Source organism: Rosa chinensis, chromosome 3, assembly GCF_002994745.2.
Source record: "Rosa chinensis cultivar Old Blush chromosome 3, RchiOBHm-V2, whole genome shotgun sequence".
Classification (NCBI taxonomy): Eukaryota; Viridiplantae; Streptophyta; class Magnoliopsida; order Rosales; family Rosaceae; genus Rosa; species Rosa chinensis.
The window spans coordinates 1,040,546-1,062,131 of NC_037090.1; the positions used below are offsets into that span (position 1 = coordinate 1,040,546).

General features: G+C 36.7%; 3 protein-coding genes across 3 annotated transcripts; all 3 read right to left on the reverse strand.

Moving 5' to 3' along the window:
- Positions 1 to 7,564: 7,564 nt before the first annotated feature.
- LOC112192366 lies at positions 7,565 to 13,132 on the reverse strand. Its single transcript, XM_040516640.1, has 11 exons — positions 12,777 to 13,132; positions 12,587 to 12,646; positions 12,421 to 12,468; positions 11,599 to 11,731; positions 11,441 to 11,517; positions 11,182 to 11,280; positions 9,239 to 9,309; positions 9,050 to 9,140; positions 8,851 to 8,960; positions 8,732 to 8,745; positions 7,565 to 8,133 (listed from the first exon to the last, which is right to left on the reverse strand). Coding segments are annotated over exons 1-11 (951 nt in total). The 5' UTR covers positions 13,023 to 13,132; the 3' UTR covers positions 7,565 to 8,131.
- Positions 13,133 to 14,512: 1,380 nt separating this feature from the next.
- LOC112192432 (rust resistance kinase Lr10-like) lies at positions 14,513 to 17,143 on the reverse strand. Its single transcript, XM_040516418.1, has 3 exons — positions 17,123 to 17,143; positions 15,825 to 16,368; positions 14,513 to 15,090 (listed from the first exon to the last, which is right to left on the reverse strand). Exons 1-3 carry the CDS (start codon positions 17,141 to 17,143, stop codon positions 14,873 to 14,875), a joined length of 783 nt encoding a protein of 260 aa, XP_040372352.1. The 3' UTR covers positions 14,513 to 14,872.
- On the reverse strand, positions 16,789 to 19,460 carry LOC112192362 (rust resistance kinase Lr10). Its single transcript, XM_024332045.2, has 2 exons — positions 18,493 to 19,460; positions 16,789 to 18,308 (listed from the first exon to the last, which is right to left on the reverse strand). The coding sequence occupies exons 1-2, from the start codon at positions 19,427 to 19,429 to the stop codon at positions 17,191 to 17,193; spliced, it is 2,055 nt and encodes a 684-aa protein (XP_024187813.2). The 5' UTR covers positions 19,430 to 19,460; the 3' UTR covers positions 16,789 to 17,190.
- Positions 19,461 to 21,586: the final 2,126 nt, after the last annotated feature.

Below are 21,586 nucleotides of genomic sequence, written 5' to 3' on the forward strand. Positions count from 1 at the left end.
GTGGACATATATGCAGTGATATAAGCAAGTGTATGATTGGGGAATCAAGCTGAAATTATGAGAAGAAAACATAAAATACAGTGTGGTCCAGATGAAATGAAAATGACTGAGGAGAGAAAACAAATCAAAGAAATTCTAGTGGACATAAAAAAGAACAGAAAATAGGAGTATGCATTATTGGAATAATAATAATAGAGTTGTGTTAGTAAAGATAACATTTTTAGACTTGATACAACACTGCAGTTATCGTTCTACTAAAATATTAATGTAATTTAATAGATAAATCTAATATTGTAACATGATTTCTGATTCATAATTAGTGTTAAAGGAAGAATTTAAAATAGGCCGGCACATGTATTGAACCACGTAATATTACTGATTATATCGTCCGATGTGCATGAGAATCATTTGTGAATGTTCTAATTTGCTTTCTCTTTGCATTGCCAAAAGAAGGGTGTGCACTTTTTTTGGACCTCATTGAGATGATGTCCACTACTTTAAACAAACTATCGAAGGAAAGCCAGCCAACCATGCATGTTTGAGATAATTTTGCCCATGCATGTGATATAGAGAGAGAAATGTTTGGTAATTTGGTACGTCGTCGATCAATATATTACTGGTCCCAGTTGTTTCAATTTGGTAAATTGGTGCGTCACTCATTGATTATTGTCAAATAGATCTAACTTATAAATTGTAGTCATTTTCATGACGATCATGCATGATATTGACTACTTGAATGATTTATATTACCTTTGTCTTAAAAGTCTCCGCATTTTGGTTTCCCTGTTTTATATAAAAAGTCCTTCAATCCTTACGTGATTATTTGGTAATGATAAACACTAATACATAGTTGAAAGATTCAATCAAAAATAGAAATTATAATTTTGGTATATTAATTTGGAATTTTACAATCTTAGTCATGTGTTTAACAAAACATGAGAGTTAGACCATTTTCTTCGAATTGATGTAATTAAAAGACTCGCGTAAATGATTAATTTTGTCAGAGCCTTTAACTCTTATATACTTTAGGATTCTTAACTTGCAGAGTCATATGTGGTTGGGAAAGCTAGCTTTTCGATTCGTTTTTTAACATAGAAATGACATAAATGGCAAACCACAAGGATGACTAACATTGCAATATCCAAAACCTAGGCTCTAAAATGGTGACGAACAATAATTTTAAAATAATTATCCCATAAAAAATACAGGATTATGACTGATAAATATGTTCATATAATTAGCTTAGACTTTAATTAACTAATGACTTAATTAAGAACCCTAAAGCATGTAGAAATGAGAAGTGGCACCTAGTTCTGTCAAAACTTTTGTTCTGTCCCTATTCCTTTTTAAAACCTTTTATTGATAATGATATTTTTCAGTTTATCAAAAAAGAAAAAGAAAAGTGATGACATTTTTCAGAGATTAATTGTAATTGTAGTGGTAGAACACTCACCTCACATCCTCGATGAGAGTTGACTCTTACCAGGCACTCGGCAGTTTGTAATAGTTAATTAAGTTATTAAAAAAAAGTCTTAATCACCTGTCATTAGTTTGTCAGAGCAATCACCCACGTATTTATTAATTTATTTATTTTTAAAAGCCAAGTTGAAATAAAATTGCAACAAACTAGCTAGGTTAAGCTAAACAGTCTAAACTCAACGAATCTATAACTGGATTCAATTTGAAACTAACCAAGTTGATGTATCACCACCAGTATCACAAGAAGATTCTAATCACTAGCCTAAATTGTATCAAATGAACTGGCAAATTGATATATGCAGTAGAAATAGTTCAATTTGTTTCTTGCTTAATTTCTTGAACTAGACATAATAAATCTACGAGTGGTCCTAAAGATCGTGAGTTAAGCTTATAGAGCAACAAGCTTTGCATAATCAATTAGAATCAGTTTTTGCTTCACATTTTGACATTAATCTAAAGAATTCAGCTGTTTCCTTATAGGAAGCTTTATATACTTTAGATCGCCCTCTGCAACATTTTATAACTATAATCAATAAGCTTGCCTACCGATCTGTATTCTATGCTATAATTATTGGTCTTGTTATTATTTAGTACAGGTGACAAAAACAATGGAGGTTTCTTGTAGTTTCATTTGCTGATGCACATGGTTTTGAAGTCAAACCCTAATGCTTTATGTGATTCTATTCTGTATACTTTGTCTAGGCTGCAGGGTAGACTTATTCTACGCAAAAGTTTCTGATTCATTCCAGTTAATAGAGAATCACTTTCAGAAATAATCAGCGCGCGTTGCCTAACTGTTTTAGCACTAAAATAATTTTATCAAATTGATCACTTCCACATGATTATTGTTATTATTAGCAAATAGGAGGATGGTACTTTTCGATCTTGGCGTGCTGGTCCTCTCTCTTTTTAGAATTGAGGGTAGTTTTTACTTTTAGGGCACAATCTAGCAACAGTGAAGCTGATATTTGTTGTGAGCTCATTATATTCAACAACCTTGGTAAGGTGTTACTTTGGGCAATGAAGAATAACTATAGATATTGCAAATGTGTATGTAAATCAAACAACTATCTCTTGATTAAGGAAAATTCATGTCTCCTACAATCATATTCAGTTATAAACTACGTTACTAATCCTATCAATTGAAAATAATAATGTAAAACTTATAAACAAGTGTATCATTTAATATGTTTAGGATGCAGGTCAGAATCGCCGTTCTTTAAATTCGTTAGACATCGATTATTATGACTTAGACTAAATAATTTTGGAGCGTTTAGAACATGAACAAGCTGCTAGAAATCACATTCATATACTTACGAATCAAGCTACAATGGCAGAAATCCTAACCTGATGAAGACGACGAAGCAAGAGAGAGAGAAAATAGATTGGTATTGATGCTTAGTAATTTTACAGAATGGTAGAAACTTACAAAATGAAAGAAGGACAAGCTATTTATACTAATTGACTGAAGCTAATTAAGCTCGAGGATTATTCTAGATTAGCATGCAGATGATGCCACGTGGCCACCACAGGACGGTCCAGATTTGATCTTCATGCAAGTTAGCTACACACGGTGAAGTCATGCAGAACACCTGAGCTTGAGGAGTTGATTTGCTACACATTGGTGAGGCTCAAGAGCATTCCTGTAGCACAAGCTGCTAATGAGCTGGCTAGCATCTCATGGAAGGCAGGCATCTGTACTTGCATTCATGCTGAGCTCATTAGCCTCGTCGCTAGGCATTGTCTGCAAGGGTTGGGCCTGGAGAATATGTGAAGTATGTGTAGCCTGCTGGGCCTTTCTTTTGCTATCATCACCACTCAGGCACTCATCACCTTAACGCAAGCACATTACAGTCTTAAAAAAATCTCTATTCAAGAGAGGAAGTCAAGATTCTAGCCTAGTTAACTGTAGAGAGACCAGAGGGAAGTGGTATTTCGATGCATGGCAGCATGGAGATGATTTTGTATAGCCTAATAAAAAAGAATGGAAAAAAAAAAAGTGACTGTATGTATATAGGAAATTTTTTTTTTAATATTTGGAAATTGGGAATATATAATGTGAAGATGTAAAATAAAAAAGAATGGAAAATAAAAAATTGATTGTGTGTATAGTTTTTTTTTTTAATATTCAGAAGTTGGGAAGATATAACTTACATTATATCGGTTAAAGATGTAGATGTAAAATAAAAAAGTGATTGTATGTATAGGATTTTTTTTTTCAATATTGGGAAACTGGAAGATACTTTAATGTCCTATTTAGTTACAAGCCCACGTTACAAGGCTCACCAATTAAAATATTTTATGTTAAGGCTCACCAATTAAAATATTTTATGTTAAACCTTATTTTTTTTTTTTTTTTTTTTTTTTTTTTTTTTTAAGGAGAAAGGGAATAGGCGATTTTGGACAGTTTTAAGGGATTGTGAGAGACAAATACTAAACCTTATAAACGAGTGTATCATTCATATTTCATAATGTTTCTGATGTGGGATTAGAATAGTTAACTTTAAAACCTTAACATCGTTTATGTAGATTGAGCTGCCTACCAGAAATATTGATCTACATTGCGATGGCGAAGTGACAACCGTAACCTGAACTATCAGAAAGAGAAGCTTAGTTTTTTCGATGAGAGAGAAAAGTTTAGTTCATAATCGATCATCTTTTGCGTCCTCTAGTTTGGCCCGTATTTTTCTCCGAGTTAATCATCTTTGAACAGAGGTACCTCGAACTCGAGTAAAATATCCAAGTATCTAACTTTGCTATGTCCTGCTCTTACAAACTTCCAGCCAACACCATGAAAACTCTTCTGAAGAAAGCTTATATTCTCTTCGTTGTGTAAAATTTGTACGTGGGGAGTCAGAGGAGACAAGCAGCACAGTCTACTGCTTTGCCCCTGGACTGACCGAACCTGATTTGAGAGTAATCTTGAATACAAACCTCAGAAGAACCTTGTCACAACCCTTGATGTAGGGAAGTGGCCTGAGGCAAGATCACACCAGTAGAGGCATGACCCCTTGTTGTGGACAGATGAGCTGTGGCCAGATGAGCTCATTAAGGTCAAAGCTTCGTGCCTAGTTAATGGTAGAAGGAAGTGGAATCCGAGTTGGTACCCTAGCGACTCTAAGAAACAGGTAATACAATTTACAGGGATCGAAACTGCCAATTTGGATCGAACTGACATTGTTTTGCATATATATAATTGCTTAATTAGCTTTAGCACAAAAGATGTTCTTTTACATGGAGCTGTATAGAGTATAGACCAATACTGTAGGTTGACTAGGTTCATATATTACAGTTTCCCGAGTTGGTACAGTATTAACTCGGAAGAACTCCCAAGTTGGAACAGTATTCAGAGGAATGACATAATAGAGTTAATATGTCATCGAGGTTATACACTCCTTGAGATCGCTACTGAGCAATGTTTTCTGTCATTGATTTTTCGATTTACAACTAATGGATTGACTTTGAATCAAGAGTACAACAAGATACAGACTTTGAATCAATTTCTGAAGAGCATACCTAAGCATCAAGAGTACATAAGAGGGAGCTTGCTAGCTAAACTATGCGAAGCTGACCGGTAATTAAGCTACTTCCCATGCACGAGATAGAATATTTAACAATGCATGTCTCTCCCAACTCTTGACGACACTGTAAGAGAGAATACTTGACTGTATGTATTTAGTTTCATCAAAAAACTAAACAAGAGACCAAGGATAACAAATTGGAACAACAGCTCTTTGAACTACATGGTGAAAAACATGAATTATCTTAATTTACAATATCCACAGTGGTGTCTGAGCAATAAATCCCGGTTTAGGCATATGAATGCGGAAAAGGATAATTAACAACAGTACTGCATAGCTTGGGACTTTTGTTAGAGAGATTTGTGTAACTGAAGATCCATGCAATCAAAACTGAACATCAGTTTTGATTCTTTGTATTTTATACCATTGAATACTGTTTATGACTTATTGTAACAGTAGCATAACAGTCAAATTACCTTAACTATATAAGCTAAGGTAATTACCGTAGCTATATTACTGTTTATGTTCAGTTTACCTTAGCTATATTACTGTTTATGTTCAGTTTACCTTAGCTATATTACTGTTTACCTTAGCATAACAGTCAAATTACCTTAGCTATATGAGCTAAGCAAATTACCTTAGCTATATTACTGTTTATGTTCAGTTTTGATTGCATGGATCTTCAGTTACACAAATCTCTCTAACAACTTTCCATGAGTAAATCAAACAGTAATATGGCCGAAAACCCTGTAATGGTCTCTCTTTATGTACCGATTCTTGATATTATCTAATCTTCAGGTATGCTTCAGCCTTACAGGGAATTAATACGACTAACAGGGATCTTAAGAAGCTCCAAACAAAAAACGGCCATACTTCAGATCTTGGGCTGCTACATACAGTGCTAACTTGGAAGAATATAAGCTTATAGATAAGAATATCCAGCATACTAGTCCTCGATGCCTACGAATAATACCATTCTCGCTAAAGATAAGAAATTTAGACTGAGAATTGATTGAAGAAAACTATATAAATCTGAACATTTGGGGGAAATTTTAGGGGACCAAATGTGAAGTGTATCCATTCATTTCTATCAAGCATGTTCATATTGCTTCACACCAAATTAAAACCATAACCAAATTCAAAAATGTGTTTTGAAAAAAGATCAAGTGAAAATGTGTTATGTTAATACAACAGTTGGCGGGCCTGGACCCCAAGGGTAACTTGGGACAAAATTCAAATTGATACGTCTTGACGTGGTGGGCTTGGGCCCTGAGGGTAATTTTGGACAAAATTGAATGAAAATTTGTTTTGTTGATACAACTTAGTACAGCTTTGTTACAACTTGATGTAGCAGGCCGGCCAGGCCCAGACCTCGAGGGTGATTTGAGACAAAATTTAGTAAAAATGTGTTTTGTTGATACAACTTGATATAGCTAGTGTGGTGGGCCCTTGTTTTAAATTATCAGCCATGCTTTATAAAGGAAGAAGGGTAGTTTAAGTAAGTAAAATTTTATATAATTTTTTTTATCAATCTCAAAACGGGTTTCTATTTCATTCATCACAAGCCAAAGTGGCCATTACATACCTTCTGCTGCCTTCTTTCCAGACAAATCAAGAAGTTGTGGTAGTACTCACATTGACACATAGAAATGGGTCCACTTATTAGACATCAAATACATAGACGTATGGGAATCCTCCTTTGGTACTACTCTAGAGGCGCTAGAGGTACATAAAACACATACAGGTGCATAGCTTCCTAAATACAATGAAATTATTGTAATTAGACGAAAACTAAAAACATAGAGATGGGCCTATGGCAAAAAGCTCTAGTCTAAAATTTTGCAGTCCAAAGTAACCCAAGAAGAAGACCAACTTAAGGCCCAGGTCCAACCTCCACCTCTAGACCACCAAACCTTCCAGCGCAGCTCCACCCCTGCCCGACATGCTCGCCACCCCGAGTCTGCCACGACCTAAGTCACGATGAACTATGCCGCCACAAGTTGTTCACCACGAACCCGCCTCAATTTCAGCTACTCTGATCCACACCGCCACCAATTTCAAATAGGCCACCACCTAGAGTTCTCCTACCAGAAATCCAAAGCCAAAACTTCACCTGCCAGAAAGCTTGAACAACCCAATCACAAGGGACTGCTCGAACAGACCTATTCAGTCCCCCTCCGGTAGCAAAACCACTTGACATTGGCGAGGCCAAGGCCAGTTGAGATGTCAGGGCCGCCGCCGAATGAAGTTAGGGTTTCTCTCAAAGGGAGATAGAGAGTGAATGAAGGGTTTAAAGAGAAATGAAAGAAAAGGAGGAGGGGGGACAATTTAATTTTAAAAATGTCTTAAAGGAACTCTCTTGTATTATAGGAATTTATTTATTTTTAATATTCCGAAGTTGGGAAGATATAACTTAACCAATATAATGTGAAGATGAAAAGTAAACAAGAATGGAAAATAAAAAAGTGATTGCATATATAGGTTGTTTTTTTTTATTAGTTCGGAAGATATAACTTAATCGATATAATAAAAAAGTTATTCTATTTATACGACCTTTTTTTTGTTTTTTTTTTCAATATTCAGAAACTGGGACGATATAACATTAAATTAAATATGTAACTTGAACAAATGTAAAGATGTATAACTTAAATTACATTAAATTAAACATGTAAACAACAATGTGTAACTAAAGTCCTTACTCCGTTCATGCCTCATACAATCAATCACTTTAATGCCCTACTTAGTTACAAGCCCCCGTTACAAGGCTCGGCAATAAGAATGTTTGATGTTAAACCTTATAAACGAGTATATCATTCATAATGTTTATGATGTGGGATTAGAATTTCCCTCTTTTTGTAAATTTGTTAGATGTAATATGTTCAAAACATAGTAAAAACTTAACATCATCTATGTACGTTGAGCCGCCAATTAGAAATATTGATCTACATGCAATAAGAGTAGTGATAGCGAAGTGACAACCGTAACCTGAACTATTAGAAAGAGAAGCTTAGTTGATAGTCATCTTTTGTGCCCTCTACTTGGTCTGTATTTTTTCTCCGAGTTATTTTCATCTTTGAACAGAGGTACCTCGAACTCGAGTAAAATATCCAAGTATCTAACTTTGCCATGTCCTGCTCTCACAAACTCTCAGCCAACAGCATTGAAACCTCTTCTAAGAAAGCTTGTATCCTCTCCGTTGTGTAAAATTTTTACGTGGTGATACCCAAAGACAAGCAGCACTGTCTATTGTTTTGCCCCTGGACTGACTGATCGAACCTGATTTGAGAGTAATCTTGAAAACAAACCTCAGAAGACCCTTGTCACAACCATTGATAGAGGGAAGTGGACTGAGGCAACACACCAGTAAAGGCATGACCCCGAGGCCCAAGTTGTGGACAGATGAGGTCAAGGTCAAAGCTTCATGCCTAGTAATACAATTTACAGGGAAATTGCCAATTTGGAGCAAACATGTCATTGTTGTACATATAATTGCTTAGCTTTAGCACAGAAGATGTTCTTTTTAATTGAGCTGTTAGACCAATACTGTAGGTTCATAAATTACAATATTTGGTGCTTTCACTGCTTTGCTCTGCTTTTGTGCCTCTCTCTCTCTCTGGTTTTTGCTCATATATTACAATAACTCAGAAGAACTCCCAAGTTGGAACAGTATTCAGAGGAATGACATAATAGAGTTGATTTGTTATCGAGCTTGTACACTCCTTGAGATCGCTACTGAGCAATATATCTGTAATTGATTTTTCGATGTACAACTCATGGATTGACTTGTGCATATACAGGAAATAGAAAGAAAAAAAGGCAAAACTAAGGCAAACAACACCAAGAAGCTCACTTTTCTTTTGGTGACTTTAGTTGCCTTCCAAGTAAGATAAGTCCGAAGGTAGTAAAAGCAGACAATAAGGCTGAGGAATAGCAGGCTGCAAGTAGAGCTCCCCTCAAAGACTGCGTTCAGATCATTTGTCAAACTTTAGTATGCAGTACTAGGTTAAAATAGGAAGGAAAAAAAAAAACTACAAGTACTTTTAAAGCACCTTAGCCAGCAGCAAAGCATTGTCATTTGCATACTGCAATGAACTCTCTGGGGTGTTTTGGACGCCTTGAGCCAGTTGCCATGAAAGAATCCTAATTTCAGGGAGAAAAAGAGCAGAAATTTCTGTCACACTTGGACCCCACTGTTACAATAAAAACTAGAACATGAAACTTATTATAGGTATATATACCCGAAGGCAAAGCTGATGATAGCCCCAACAGTAGCTTTTTCTGATGTAAGCTCGAGCTGAAGTTCTCCAAACTGCAGTTGGAAACGACAATATTACTTCATGTCAACTGCATCTGTGGTGTAATGATAGGAGCATTTTAATGCGACGTTTTAACTGCATTTCCCTACATTTCTTACGTTATTTCCTTATTAAAACCCTGTTTAGGAAAGTTTCCATTCTTTGATTGGGAAAGTTCCTATTTGTAGAAAGTTTATATTTTTGTAGTTTCTATTTATCATTTTTAGTAAGTTTCCATTTTCAGTTTAGGAAAGTTGCCATTTTTCATTTTAGGAAAGTTTCTATTTTTCTTATTAGTTTCTATTTTTAGGACCTCCAAGCAAGTGGAAAATCTTGAGGAGGAAAATCAAAGTTGCAAGGAAGTGGAAAATCTTGAGGAGGAAAATCAATTCAAGTTGAACAAGTGATAAACAAGTGGGAAGATATTTTTTTACAAATTTGTCTAACATATCTAGCCCTTCATTTATGTTCATCTCCACCCTCCATTCATCATTTTTTGGGCTATAAATACACTTCTCCTCTCACTCTCAAAATACCAATTCCTTCATCCATTTCATCTCCTTGTCTCACCATTTCCTCTCCATTTTCCTTAGTTTTCATTTTCTCATAAATTCCTTCATCCATTTCATCTCCTTGTCTCACCATTTCCTCTCCATATTTCTTTTCCATTCTCTAGTTTTCTTGTTCTTCATTTTCAAGCCAAGAGAAAGAGAAGCCATGCAATACATCAATTTCCCAACCGCCATCCACCCTTGTGTCGTCCCTAGAAGATTGCTTGCTTTCAAGGATCTTCAAGTTCTTCGTCTCAAGGCTTTATCATTCATCTTTCAAGGTGTATTATATCCTTTCTCTTGTTTTCTTTGTTTGATTTTGTAAAACTATGAATTCTAGTTAACAAATAATGTTAAGGGCAAAGTTTAAAGCCCGTTTATATGTTTTGAGATAAAGTTGTGATTTCTATATGTTGATTTTTATGTTGCTTATGTGGGTTTGTTTAATTAAATTTGCATGATAGAAAACTTTTGTATTTTAATCTTATGTGGTTGCAAACACTTAGGGTTTTGATATAATTGGTGCTAGGTTTAAGAACATGAAATCGACTTTTCGTTTTGTGTAAACTTGAATCAAAGTAGTAAAGGTTTTGTGCAAAGACCGAATTTAATTAAAGAGGATTGCAATTAGGTGGACTTTTCCATACTAAGTTGTACACTTGAGTTGATAGCCTTTCTCTATGTGTAATGCGTTAAACATGACATGATTGACTAGCTTTCTAGGGCTTGATTGCATGTTTGATAGGATTAATCTAGGTGCTTTCGCTTAGGTTAATTAGCATTGAAAAGTAAAATATGGGAATTCATTTGCTTTCGAATGTTTCACATGATCAACTCCTCTCTCATGACATTTAAAATCAACTATAGGAATTGTAATTGGATTTCTTGCATATGGATGTGGTTTTGATCTTTGTTCCTTGCGATCCACCCTTGTATATATGTTTTTACATTTTCTTTATTTTATTTATCTTAATTTTCAATTCTATAATTCTTAAACCCCCCTCCCTTATTTGTGTTTACTTGTATATATTTATTCTTTATTTTTTTTGTAAATAATACTTTATTATTTTAATTCTTTATTTGTTTATACAATTGTATATATTTATATTCTTTATTTTATTTTTGTAAATAATACTTTTCTTTATTTGTTACACAATTACAGGTGTACCCTCAATCCCCGGAATAGAACGATCCCTACTTACTTATACTACTAACGATATTTTCAGGGTTAAATTGTGCGCTCCCAAAAGCGACATCATGTAACTGAACCATTGCCATGGGATGTAAGGGGAAAAAAAATCCTTTGTTTTCAATAAGTGAAGTGCTGTTGTCTACCTTCAGCATCCTGCTTTCATTCTTTGGTTCTGTATCAGTCACAGTGGAAGTTGAACTTGCAGATAGAAGCTTTCCGGCCCTGGTCAGTGTTTTTGCAATCTACAATGGTTAAAATGAGTCAAAAGTACTGCTATTTTAAAGATTTGTGAGACTTAATTATGTACATAAAATTCTGCAAGTATGGTTTGAGGCCAAAGTACTTGGATCCGCAATTCCACATAGATCTGTCCAAAACTTAGATTCAAGTAATGTAACACACCTTTTGTAGTTCGCCTTCACCATACTGTCCCATAGACTGGAACCTTCTTCCAGCCGAAACCAAACGCTTCCCAAGTGCTATAACAAAATAGATACAGGCTTTGAATCAATCTCTGAAGAATATATCTAATCATCAAGAGTACATAAGTCTATTATTGCCTGATTTGGCATTGTCTGTCAAAGATTCTTCCAAGTCAGGGAGCTTGCTAGCTAAACTATGCGACATTGATGTGTCAGCTACTTCCCATGCACGAGAGAGATTTAACAATGTCTCCCCCAACTCTTGACCACACTGTAAGAGAGGATTAAAAGACCATAACTTGACTGTGTTTCATTAGAAAGCTAAACAAGAGACCAAGGATAAGGGTAAGTAATAACATGTAGGAACATCAGATCTTTGAACTGCATGGTACAGAACATATATTATCTTAATTTACAACATCCACAGTGGTGTCTGAGCAATAAATCCCAGTTGAATGGGTTAGGCATATGAATGCGGAAAAGGATAATTAACAACAGTACTGGCTTGCTACTTTTCATGGGTAAAATCAGACAGTAATATGGCTGAAAATCCTGCAATGGTCTCTCCTTTATCTACTGATTCTTGAAATTTCTAATCTTCAGGTATGCTTACAAGGAATACAACTAACACGGATATTAAGTAATGGGCATACTTTACATTATATATACAGTACTAACATGGAGGAATATAAGCTTCTATGGTAAAAATATCCAGCATACTAGTCCTTTCAAGCCTATGAATAGACCATTCTAGCTAAAGATAACAAATTTAGGACGCGAATTGATTGAACAGAACTGTAGAAACTTGAAAAGTTGAGGACATTTTAGGGGACCAAAAGTGAAATGTATATCCATTCGTTTCTATCAAGCATGTTTTTTTATTGCTTCACAACAAATTGAAACCATAACCAAATTAAAAAATGCAGAGCCAGAGCAATATAAACAACATATATAACTAACCTCATCAATGATCTTTCCATTTGAAAGGTCAAAAGCAGCGTCATTCAGCTTCATACATACCCAACAGAAACAAAATTTTCAAACACTTTGTCACCTCAACATTCACATCTTCATCAAGTTCACAAAACTGGGTTCGCAAAAAAAAAGTCGCAAAATTGTTACTTACGTCGCGACGAAGATCGTTAGGCAGCTTAGCAAAGTAGTCCGGAGGAAGATCAAAGCTGTCCTGCAACACAAACCAAAACAAAAAAAATAAAAATAAAACCAAAAGATTGAAACTTTGAATTCAAACTAAATCGAAGAAATGAGAACAAGTTTATGGGCATTGAGAATTTGATTCGGAGATGGGTGATTACAGCGAGTTCTTGGAGGACGGGTCGGATTTCGGGTTGTAAAGATTTGGGGGAGTCGGATTCGGCGAGGGAGAAGGAAGTGGTGAAGGATTTGAATGTGAGGGGTTTGGGGGTGTTGGAGGGTTTAAGGGAGGTTGAAGTGGGGATGTGGTGGGGATTACGGAGAAAGACGAGGGTGGTGGAGGAAGAGAGATTGGTGAGAGGTTGGAGGAAGAGAAGAGAAGCCATTTTTTCGCAAGTGTGTATCATGTAATCAATGCTAGTGAGAAAGGTTTCAGTTTGCAGCCACTGAAAGATTTGGCTAGTTTTGGAAGTTAGTTATTTTTGGTTTCGTTGGCGGGGGATAATTTCTTTTTGTATTATTTATTTATTTAATAAATACCATAATCCAAGCAATGGAGAGATTTTCCATTATTTTAATTTTTGGCAATGCATTATTTTTCTAAAGAGCAAACAAAACGCTATTGGTCTGTCTTACTTTTTACTCCACGAAAAATAGAGTGACAACTGACAACAGTTTGAAAACCGAAATTGACAGAATAAGTGATACACAATGCTAAATAGTCGAAAAAATAAAAAGGATAATATCGGTTAATGAAGATTACAGAAAGAATAAATGAACTAAATAGAAAACAATTTTTAATATGAAAGAACATGTAGAAAGCAATTAAACATATTGTATAATTATTTCCCTCAAATTATTTGTTTTTTTTTTTTTCCAAAAAGAAGAAAAGAAAAAGGGGAATTGTTATGAACATCATTACCTAGCCCAAAGGAAAGCTCAGTCAAAATTAATCCCAGCAACATCATCACTTTGACAATTACAGAACAGTGTACCATCTCCTCTAATTCTCAGACTGTCAGATCGACATGGTTTGTAGAATATAGAGTGAAGCCCTGGGGCCACCAGCGCAGGTTCGCGCCAATTCCAACTTCTGGTATCATGGTATGTACAAGTTTTCCAGTACCTACAGAAATTTTCAACTATTTCACTTTGAATCAACTATATTATACATTACATGATTTACCATAATCTCTCGTTGTCATAGAAATTTCTAGTTTGATTGGGTCAGGTTCCAAATGCATGTTGTCTCATGTTGATGTTGGCTTTGACTTGATGGGCTTGGCCCAAGTTGGTATCCCATGTGAGCTGCATGTGCTAGGTTAATTACAGATGTGTAGACATCTATATATGCCTTTGAAGTTGGCAGCCGTAAGGGAATCATTTAGAAGAAGAGAGAAACATAAGAAGCCATCCTTGAATACTCCTTGAGCCTTCCTCTCTTTGTTGGTGACTTAGCTACTCCATAGTTGAAGCTTCTTAAGCTTAGTTGTTGGTGTTGCTATCTATTATATATGAGAAGTAAGTATTCTTCTTCTTTTCTATTTGAATCAAAGGAGAGTTAATAGGTTTGGGTGTATTGGGGATTTGGATAGAGAGAGTTGTTCATAAACTCTAGTTGTATATTTCTCCAAATTGATCATAGTGGAATTTCCTGCCGGCTCCGAGAGTTGATGTAGCTCAATCACACTGATTGAGTGAACCACTATAAATCTTTGTGTTCTTTATGGTTTGTTTATTAGTTGTTTTCTTTTGCTTTGTTTGTTATTGTTGAATTCATATCAATACATTGTGTTTGTTACGCTTCCGCACAACACCTTATTCCAAGTCTATATATCATATGTTAAAGTATAGTTCTTCTGGATTGATTGACTTCTCAGAATGCTAGGAACAGTGGTTAGCTAAACCCTTAACCTAATTCCAATACCTCAAAATGGTTTCAGAGAATTTTCTTTTGCATGCATACATAATAAGTTAAACTTAGGTCTTTGCAACAAAAATTTTGATTTGAAACATCAATGGAGAAGTGCCCTTTCCAAATTCCTGTATTAGAAATTTAGATGTCATGTTTATTGGTCTTACAGACTTGTAGAAGAATTACATTACTGAAATCAATTGCTCTACAATGTGGGGCAAATTAAGTTGGAAGTGCTGTTGTTGGTTCCGCTTTAGTTGTGGAAGCGAACGGATTGGGTGGCATCATTAAGTTTGCAGATGCCCCTGCTAGCATTCTCACAACCTTTCATGGAAGGTCGATTCACTGGGTACCACTGAATACACACCAAAGTGCAACAATCGCTAGTCGCTTAGCAGTCTGAGCATCTCCATCGTCACCTAGCTCTAAATCCAGTTTCTCCCCTTGATTTAGACACTCATAGATCAATTCAGGAAAATACATCTGGCTGTTGTTAGATGTAAGAGCAGATTCCTTTCTAGCTCCAATGATTTCAAGCACTAGCATCCCAAAACTATACACATCCGATCAGTGGCGGATCTAGGATTTGAAAATAGGGAGGGCTACATATTTATGTGTCCCTTTGGACGAAGCCCAAAATTTTTTTTTTTAGTACAATAATGCACATGTGTGCGAATGCAAGAGTGGGCAGATAAGAACTTGAGAGTTCAAGTGTTCAAAGATTGAATTTAGTCCGTAATTTAGGCATTTTTACGAAGAAGAAGAATAAGAATTTGTGATGGACGTAGAGAATGGAAGAGCCAGAGAGGAGTTTAACTTCGATAATTTGAGAGTTCGGGTGGCTTCGTTAAACAAACATACATATAAACAAAAAATATACATCATATATATAGTTTTTTTTTTCAACCCAAAAGTTTGTTCTGAATATAAAGCCATGGATAGGACGAAATAGTTAGCAAATAAACTCAAGCCCAATCTGCAAAGTTAACTCTATAAACTTGAATTGATTACTTGACATTCGAATGAGGCCAAGCTCCTGGCCGAGATATTGAGATAACACAACAATTGATAAAATGATAAGTATTGAAATCAATTAAACCCACAACAATTGCACAGCAGAAAGAAGACCCATTGATCGACCTTGATAAGTTTTGAAATTAATTAAACCCACTTACCCACGTCAATTAAACATTTAAACCCACATCAATTAAAGTATACATCTAATTTCCTTTTTAAGCCTAAAAATCTCGGACGGGCTCCAGCCCGCCCAGGCTTCTACTTGGATCCGCCCATGCATCCGATTTGTAGGAGACGGTTCCAAAGTAGCCATTGAACACTTCTGGGGCAATGTAGCCTACAGTGCCTCTTGCAGCAGTCATAGATATCATACTCTCTTCCTTGGAGAAGAGTTTAGCGAGACCAAAATCCGAGATTTTTGGATTGAAGTCATGGTCTAACAAGATATTATGAGGCTTGATATCAAAATGGAGGATCCTTTGGTCGCACCCTTGGTGTAGATACTCAATTCCCTTTGCTATACCGATGATGATGTTGCGAAGTTTCTCCCAATCAAATGGAGTATCGTTGGATCGTGCAGAAGATATAAACTTCTCTAGGGAGCTGTTTGGCATGAGCTCATAAATAAGAGCACGCTTCCCTCCTTCAGCAGAAAAGCCAAGTAGGCGAACCACATTGACATGATGAATTCTGCCAATGGTTCCCACTTCATTAACAAAATCATCTCCATTTCCTTTAGAATCCTTGAGGACTTTTACTGCGACCAAAACTCCATTACTGGGAAGCTTTCCACTGAAAACACTTCCAAAACCTCCTTCACCCTATTTCTTGTTGAATCCATTTGTCAACTTCTTTATATCAGCATAGGAGTATCTTGTTGGTACATGGGACTTGTGATCATCTAGGAACTTTTCAATCTTTTGTTGATTTTCCTTTTGCTCTGTTCTGTTTGTTTGTCTCATGTAGTAGAAGATGGCTACTACCGCTGTGGATACGAGAAGAAAGCAACCTGTGGTCACCCCTATGGCAATTGACCTAGTACCTGAGTTCATTAGAAATTTTTGAGTTATGTTCTTTGCAACGCACATTTCAAAATTTTTTCTATAAGTCTTGAAGAGGCCCTGGATCAGTGGTTCTACTTATCTCAAAATGTGATTGCTTGTGTTATTGAATTCACAACTTTCTCTTTCTGCTGTACAGTTTTGGCATGCTGGGACTGGGAAATATTGCGATGGTTTCCATTCTAGCAATAATACATTGTCCAGTTCACATTGGTAACTGGTACCAGAAACTCTTTGTACCAGAAGATAGAAATGTGTAACCAAAGTGCTGCAAGCTGAGACCGGCAACGGCAAGTCATGTATGGTAGTTGAGGATGGGAAGGCCAGAACTTGGTGATGACCAGTGTTTATATACCACATGCAAAGAAGGCAAATTTGACTATTTGTTAAAGTGATCAAATTATAATTGCCAGGGAGATATTGAAACTATCTGCCCCAAAAATCCAAAATATTCTGAGAAATATTTAATTAATACACTAGTTTCAGTGGATCATCTGGTGATCAAAATGATTACCAGTACACCTTTAGCAGACATGTATTAGAAGAGCATTCGTGAAACCACTTGCTTTATATTCTGGCTAGTCAACTCGATGCTGTTGCAGTTGGTTCCGTGTGAGTTGTTGAAGCAAACGGATTGGGTGGCATGATGAAGCTTTCAGAGGGTCCTTCTAGCATTCTAACAACTGCTTTCATGGAAGGGCGATTCACCGGGTACCACTGGATGCACCAAAGTGCAACAATTGCTAGTCTCTTGGCAATTTGAGCATCTCCGTCGTCGCCTAGCTCCAAATCCAACTCTTCTCCTTGAACGAGACTCTTATAAGTCAATTCAGGAAAATACACCTCACTGTTGGCTGATGCAACAGCGGATTCCTTCCTAGCTCCAATAACTTCAAGCACTAGCATCCCAAAACTATACACATCTGACTTGTAGGAGACGGTACCAAAGTTTCCATTAAACACTTCAGGTGCTATGTAGCCTATGGTGCCTCTAGCAGCAGTCATAGATATAAGACTGTCTTCCTTGGAACAGAGTTTGGCCAGACCAAAATCAGAGATCTTGGGATTAAAGTCATGGTCTAGCAAGATATTATGAGGCTTGATATCAAAGTGGAGGATCCTTTGGTCGCACCCTTGGTGTAGATACTCGATTCCCTTTGCTATACCTGTGATGATGTTGCGAAGTTTCATCCAATCAAATGAAGCAGTGTTATGACTAGATCGATCTTTAGATGTGATAAACTTCTCCAGAGAGCTGTTTGGCATGTCTTCATAAATAAGAGCACGCTTGCCTCCTTCAGCTGAAAACCCAAGAAGACGAACCACGTTTATGTGGTGAATCCTACCAATGGTTCCCACTTCATTAACAAAATCATCTCCATTTCCTTTAGAACCCTTGAGGACTTTTATGGCTACCGGAACTCCATTACTTGGAAGCTTTCCACTGAAAACACTTCCAAAACCTCCTTCACCCAACTTCTTTCTGAATCCATTTGTCATCTTCTTTATATCAGCATAAGAGTATCTTGTTGGTACATGGGATTTGTGATCAACTAGGAACTTTTCAATCTTGATTTGATTTTCCTTTTCCTCTATCCTGTCTGATTTCTTCACATAATACCAGATGGCTATTGCCACCATTGCTGATATGAGAATAAAACTGGCTGCTATGATAATTGACCTAGTTGTTGAGGCATGACCTGAGTTGTTAAGTGGGAGAAGAAATGTCAGAAAACATGTATATTGAATTGATTCATGATATTTACTTTGGCGATCAAAGATTTTGGAAAGCAAAATCACTTTTGGCTAAAAATCAATGCAATGTAATTAAAGATCTTTTCAACTCAAAAAAAGATATCTAAGCTATGTGATTAGACAGCATACCCTGCAGCATATCATAATAGGGATATAGATCCCGATAAGGATAGCACTCCATTCGATTGCTCCTGTAATCCATTTCGCACACTTCTCTGCAGTTGTGACATTCTGGGAAATAAACCCATGGTTTCCACTCGAGTAATAAAACGTTGTCCGGTGCACAGTCGTAGTTACCACCGTCATCTACACTTCTCAGTGGAAGATAGAATTTTTTTTTCAAAGTAGTGCAAGTTGACACCGGAAACGGCAAGTCATCTATAGAAATTGAGGGTTCAACAGCAAGAACTTGATGGTGCCCTGGGACACTGAGACATCTGACGGGCATGTAGTAGTTTCTCCTTCTGCTAACATTTTTAGTGGTGGAACAATTTAATAATACAAATTCTTTAAAAAACTGAGCGGAATCTGGATAGGGAGGTTGTGCAGAATCTGGATAGGGAGATTGGGCATAATCTGAATAGGGAGATTGGGCGTAATCTGAGTAGGGAGACTGCTCGGAATATGGAAAGGGAGATTGCTCGGGACCGAAATTTTCAGTGCAACTGTTATAATGCTCACTGCTCCAGTGATAAGGTACTGGATAAAAGAGCAAGCTGGATGTAGTAAAAATTGTAAGATTAAGGAGGCGACTCGCCATGCAACCATCACTATCGTAGACATCAAAATATCTATTATTGTAATCGATTTTTTGGATGGGAAACAGCCCTGAAGATGAGGAGAGCTGAATCATTGTCAAATTGGTGTTGTTGCTTCTGCTGCAAGAAACCTCAAACTCTGGATTTCCACAGTGGGGGGGATCACCTTTTAGACGGAAGGGAAACTGGATCAGGGGACCATCATGGCTACACCTTGATTTCGGGCAGTGCTGACGAACATGATGATTATCTGCTTTGGTATTTGGTACAAGAACAAGCAAGAAACACAGAAGCAACAGGATATCCATTTCGATCAGTTTTCTTAAGGAATCTATTAGTGCATCACACATCCAATCTCTTTCTGCTTTATAATAAACTTTAACTATATTGTTCCCTATCACTTGATTTGTGGACTTTCTGGATTATTTTGAGTCTTCATTTATGGTCCAATTGTAAATAGTTGGATCCAGTTTCCTTGAGAGATATTGACATTTCCAGCCACTAGTGTAAGTACTTGCCAGGAAAGTACTGGGAGCAAAAATAATTGAGTCTGTGTTTAAGGACAATGTAAATTTAACAGAGAGAGAGAGAGAGAGAGAGAGAGAGAGAGATTCAAGTGTGTATTTCATTTCATTCAAAGGAGGTATTTATAGGGATACATTTGAAGTAAATAATGATACAACTTGATGGCATCTTCATTTGTAGCCTCATTTTGTGGCATCTCCATTTGCAGCTCCACATTGTGGTTGTGATGATGATGATTGCCACATTTGTTCCCCATTGGCATAAAGCTTGACTCACAAGTCACTATACCTAAAATACCTATCTTATACATGACATAGACATTTTATACTATGAACAATACAACATGTTTCATATATACTACAACACTCCCCTTGGATATTTCATGTTGATAGTATTTGTCTAAGTCGTGCGCTTCGAAATTGCCTCATTAAAAACCTTGCCAAGTAATAAAACCCTGTGGGAAAAAACAACCTTGGTCAAAGGAGAAAAAGAGTGCAACGCGCTTTGAGTGTGGAGTCTGTTTCCAGATACTCCCCCTGATTTAGACTCCCCCTGAAGATCATGAGAGTTCGGATAATCTTCTTAATCCGATACTCTTCACATGTTTCTCGAAAGGGGTTTTTGGTAACGACTTAGTAAATAAGTCCGCTACATTATCCTCTGATCGGATTTGATTTACTTTAATGTTTAGAAGTGTTTGCTGTTGCTGATTGTAGAAGAATTTCGGTGATATATGTTTAGTATTGTCACCCTTGATAAAACCTAATTTCATTTGCTCAATACAAGCTGCATTATCTTCGTAAATGCATGTAGGTTTATCTGTGGTAAACTTCAAACCACAAGTTCCTCGAATGTGTCTATTTATAGACCTTAGCCATATGCATTCACGCACAGCTTCATGTAGAGCAATAATCTCTGCATGATTTGAGGAAGTAGCGACAAGTGTCTGTTTTGTAGATCTCCAAGATATCGCCGTGCTTCCCATGGTAAAGACATAACCTGTTTGGGAGCGACCTTTATGAGGGTCAGAGAGATACCCTGCATCAGCAAAGCCCATCAAAACATTATTTTTATTTTGATGGAGGGGAGGAGGAGAACGTCGGTCACCATGGATGGTGTTGCCGGCGTCTGTATTACGGAAGGTGGCTTTTTGCCTCATAGGGTCTGATCCCAATCTTCCGTCTTTCATTTTCTCTCTGTAGGGATAAAACAAGCCCATATCAATCGTACCTTTTAAGTATCGAAAGATTGTCTTTATGCCAATCCAATGGCGGCGTGTTGGCGCAGAACTATGTCGAGCTAACAAGTTCACTGCGAATGAGATATCTGGTCTTGTGCATTGTGCTAAATACAATAATGCGCCTATCGCACTTAGATAGGGTACTTCAGCCTCTAATAATTCTTCGTCCTCATCCCTTGGACGAAACGGATCTTTTGTGGGCTCAAGACTTCGGCCGATCATGGGAGTACTTACAGGCTTTGCTTTATCTTCATTAAAGCGCCTTAGTAATTTTTGAGTATATGCTGACTGATGGATCATAATCCCATCACTACGGTGCTCGAGTTCTATTCCGAGGCAAAACCGTGTTTTCCCAAGATCTTTCATCTCAAACTCGGATTCCAAATATTTAGCAGTTTCCTTTAACTCATTTAGAGTTCCAATTAGGTTCATGTCATCGACATAAACTGCTACAATTGCAAATCCGGAACTTGTTCTTTTAATGAACACGCAAGGGCATATTTCATTGTTAATATATCCCTTTCCAATCAAGTAGTCACTTAGACGGTTATACCACAACCTTCCGGATTGTTTCAATCCATATAGTGAGCGTCTTAATTTTATTGAAAACGCGCTCCGTGGTTTAGAGCCACTTGATTTTGGTAATTGAAGTCCATCCGGAACCTTCATATATATCTCTGAATCTAGATCCCCATAGAGA

Bases quoted from the DNA above. Each gene is read 5' to 3' on its own strand.
- LOC112192366 (XM_040516640.1), bottom strand. From the start codon at position 13,022: ATGATACACACTTGCGAAAAAATGGCTTCTCTTCTCTTCCTCCAACCT. The intron at 11,732-12,420 runs GTTAGTTATATA...CCTCTCTTACAG, and splicing joins ATGGAAAGATCATTGATGAG to TGTGGTCAAGAGTTGGGGGA. The intron at 9,310-11,181 runs GTAGACAACAGC...TTCCAACTGCAG, and splicing joins ATGAAAGCAGGATGCTGAAG to TTTGGAGAACTTCAGCTCGA.
- LOC112192432 (XM_040516418.1), bottom strand. From the start codon at position 17,143: ATGTCTGCTAAAGGTGTACTG. The intron at 16,369-17,122 runs GTAATCATTTTG...AACAAGAAATAG, and splicing joins TGTCTGCTAAAGGTGTACTG to GGTGAAGGAGGTTTTGGAAG. The intron at 15,091-15,824 runs CATGGGCGGATC...ACTGATCGGATG, and splicing joins CGTCTCCTACAAATCGGATG to TGTATAGTTTTGGGATGCTA.
- LOC112192362 (XM_024332045.2), bottom strand. From the start codon at position 19,429: ATGGATATCCTGTTGCTTCTGTGTTTCTTGCTTGTTCTTGTACCAAAT. The intron at 18,309-18,492 runs GTATGCTGTCTA...TTAACAACTCAG, and splicing joins CTATTATGATATGCTGCAGG to GTCATGCCTCAACAACTAGG.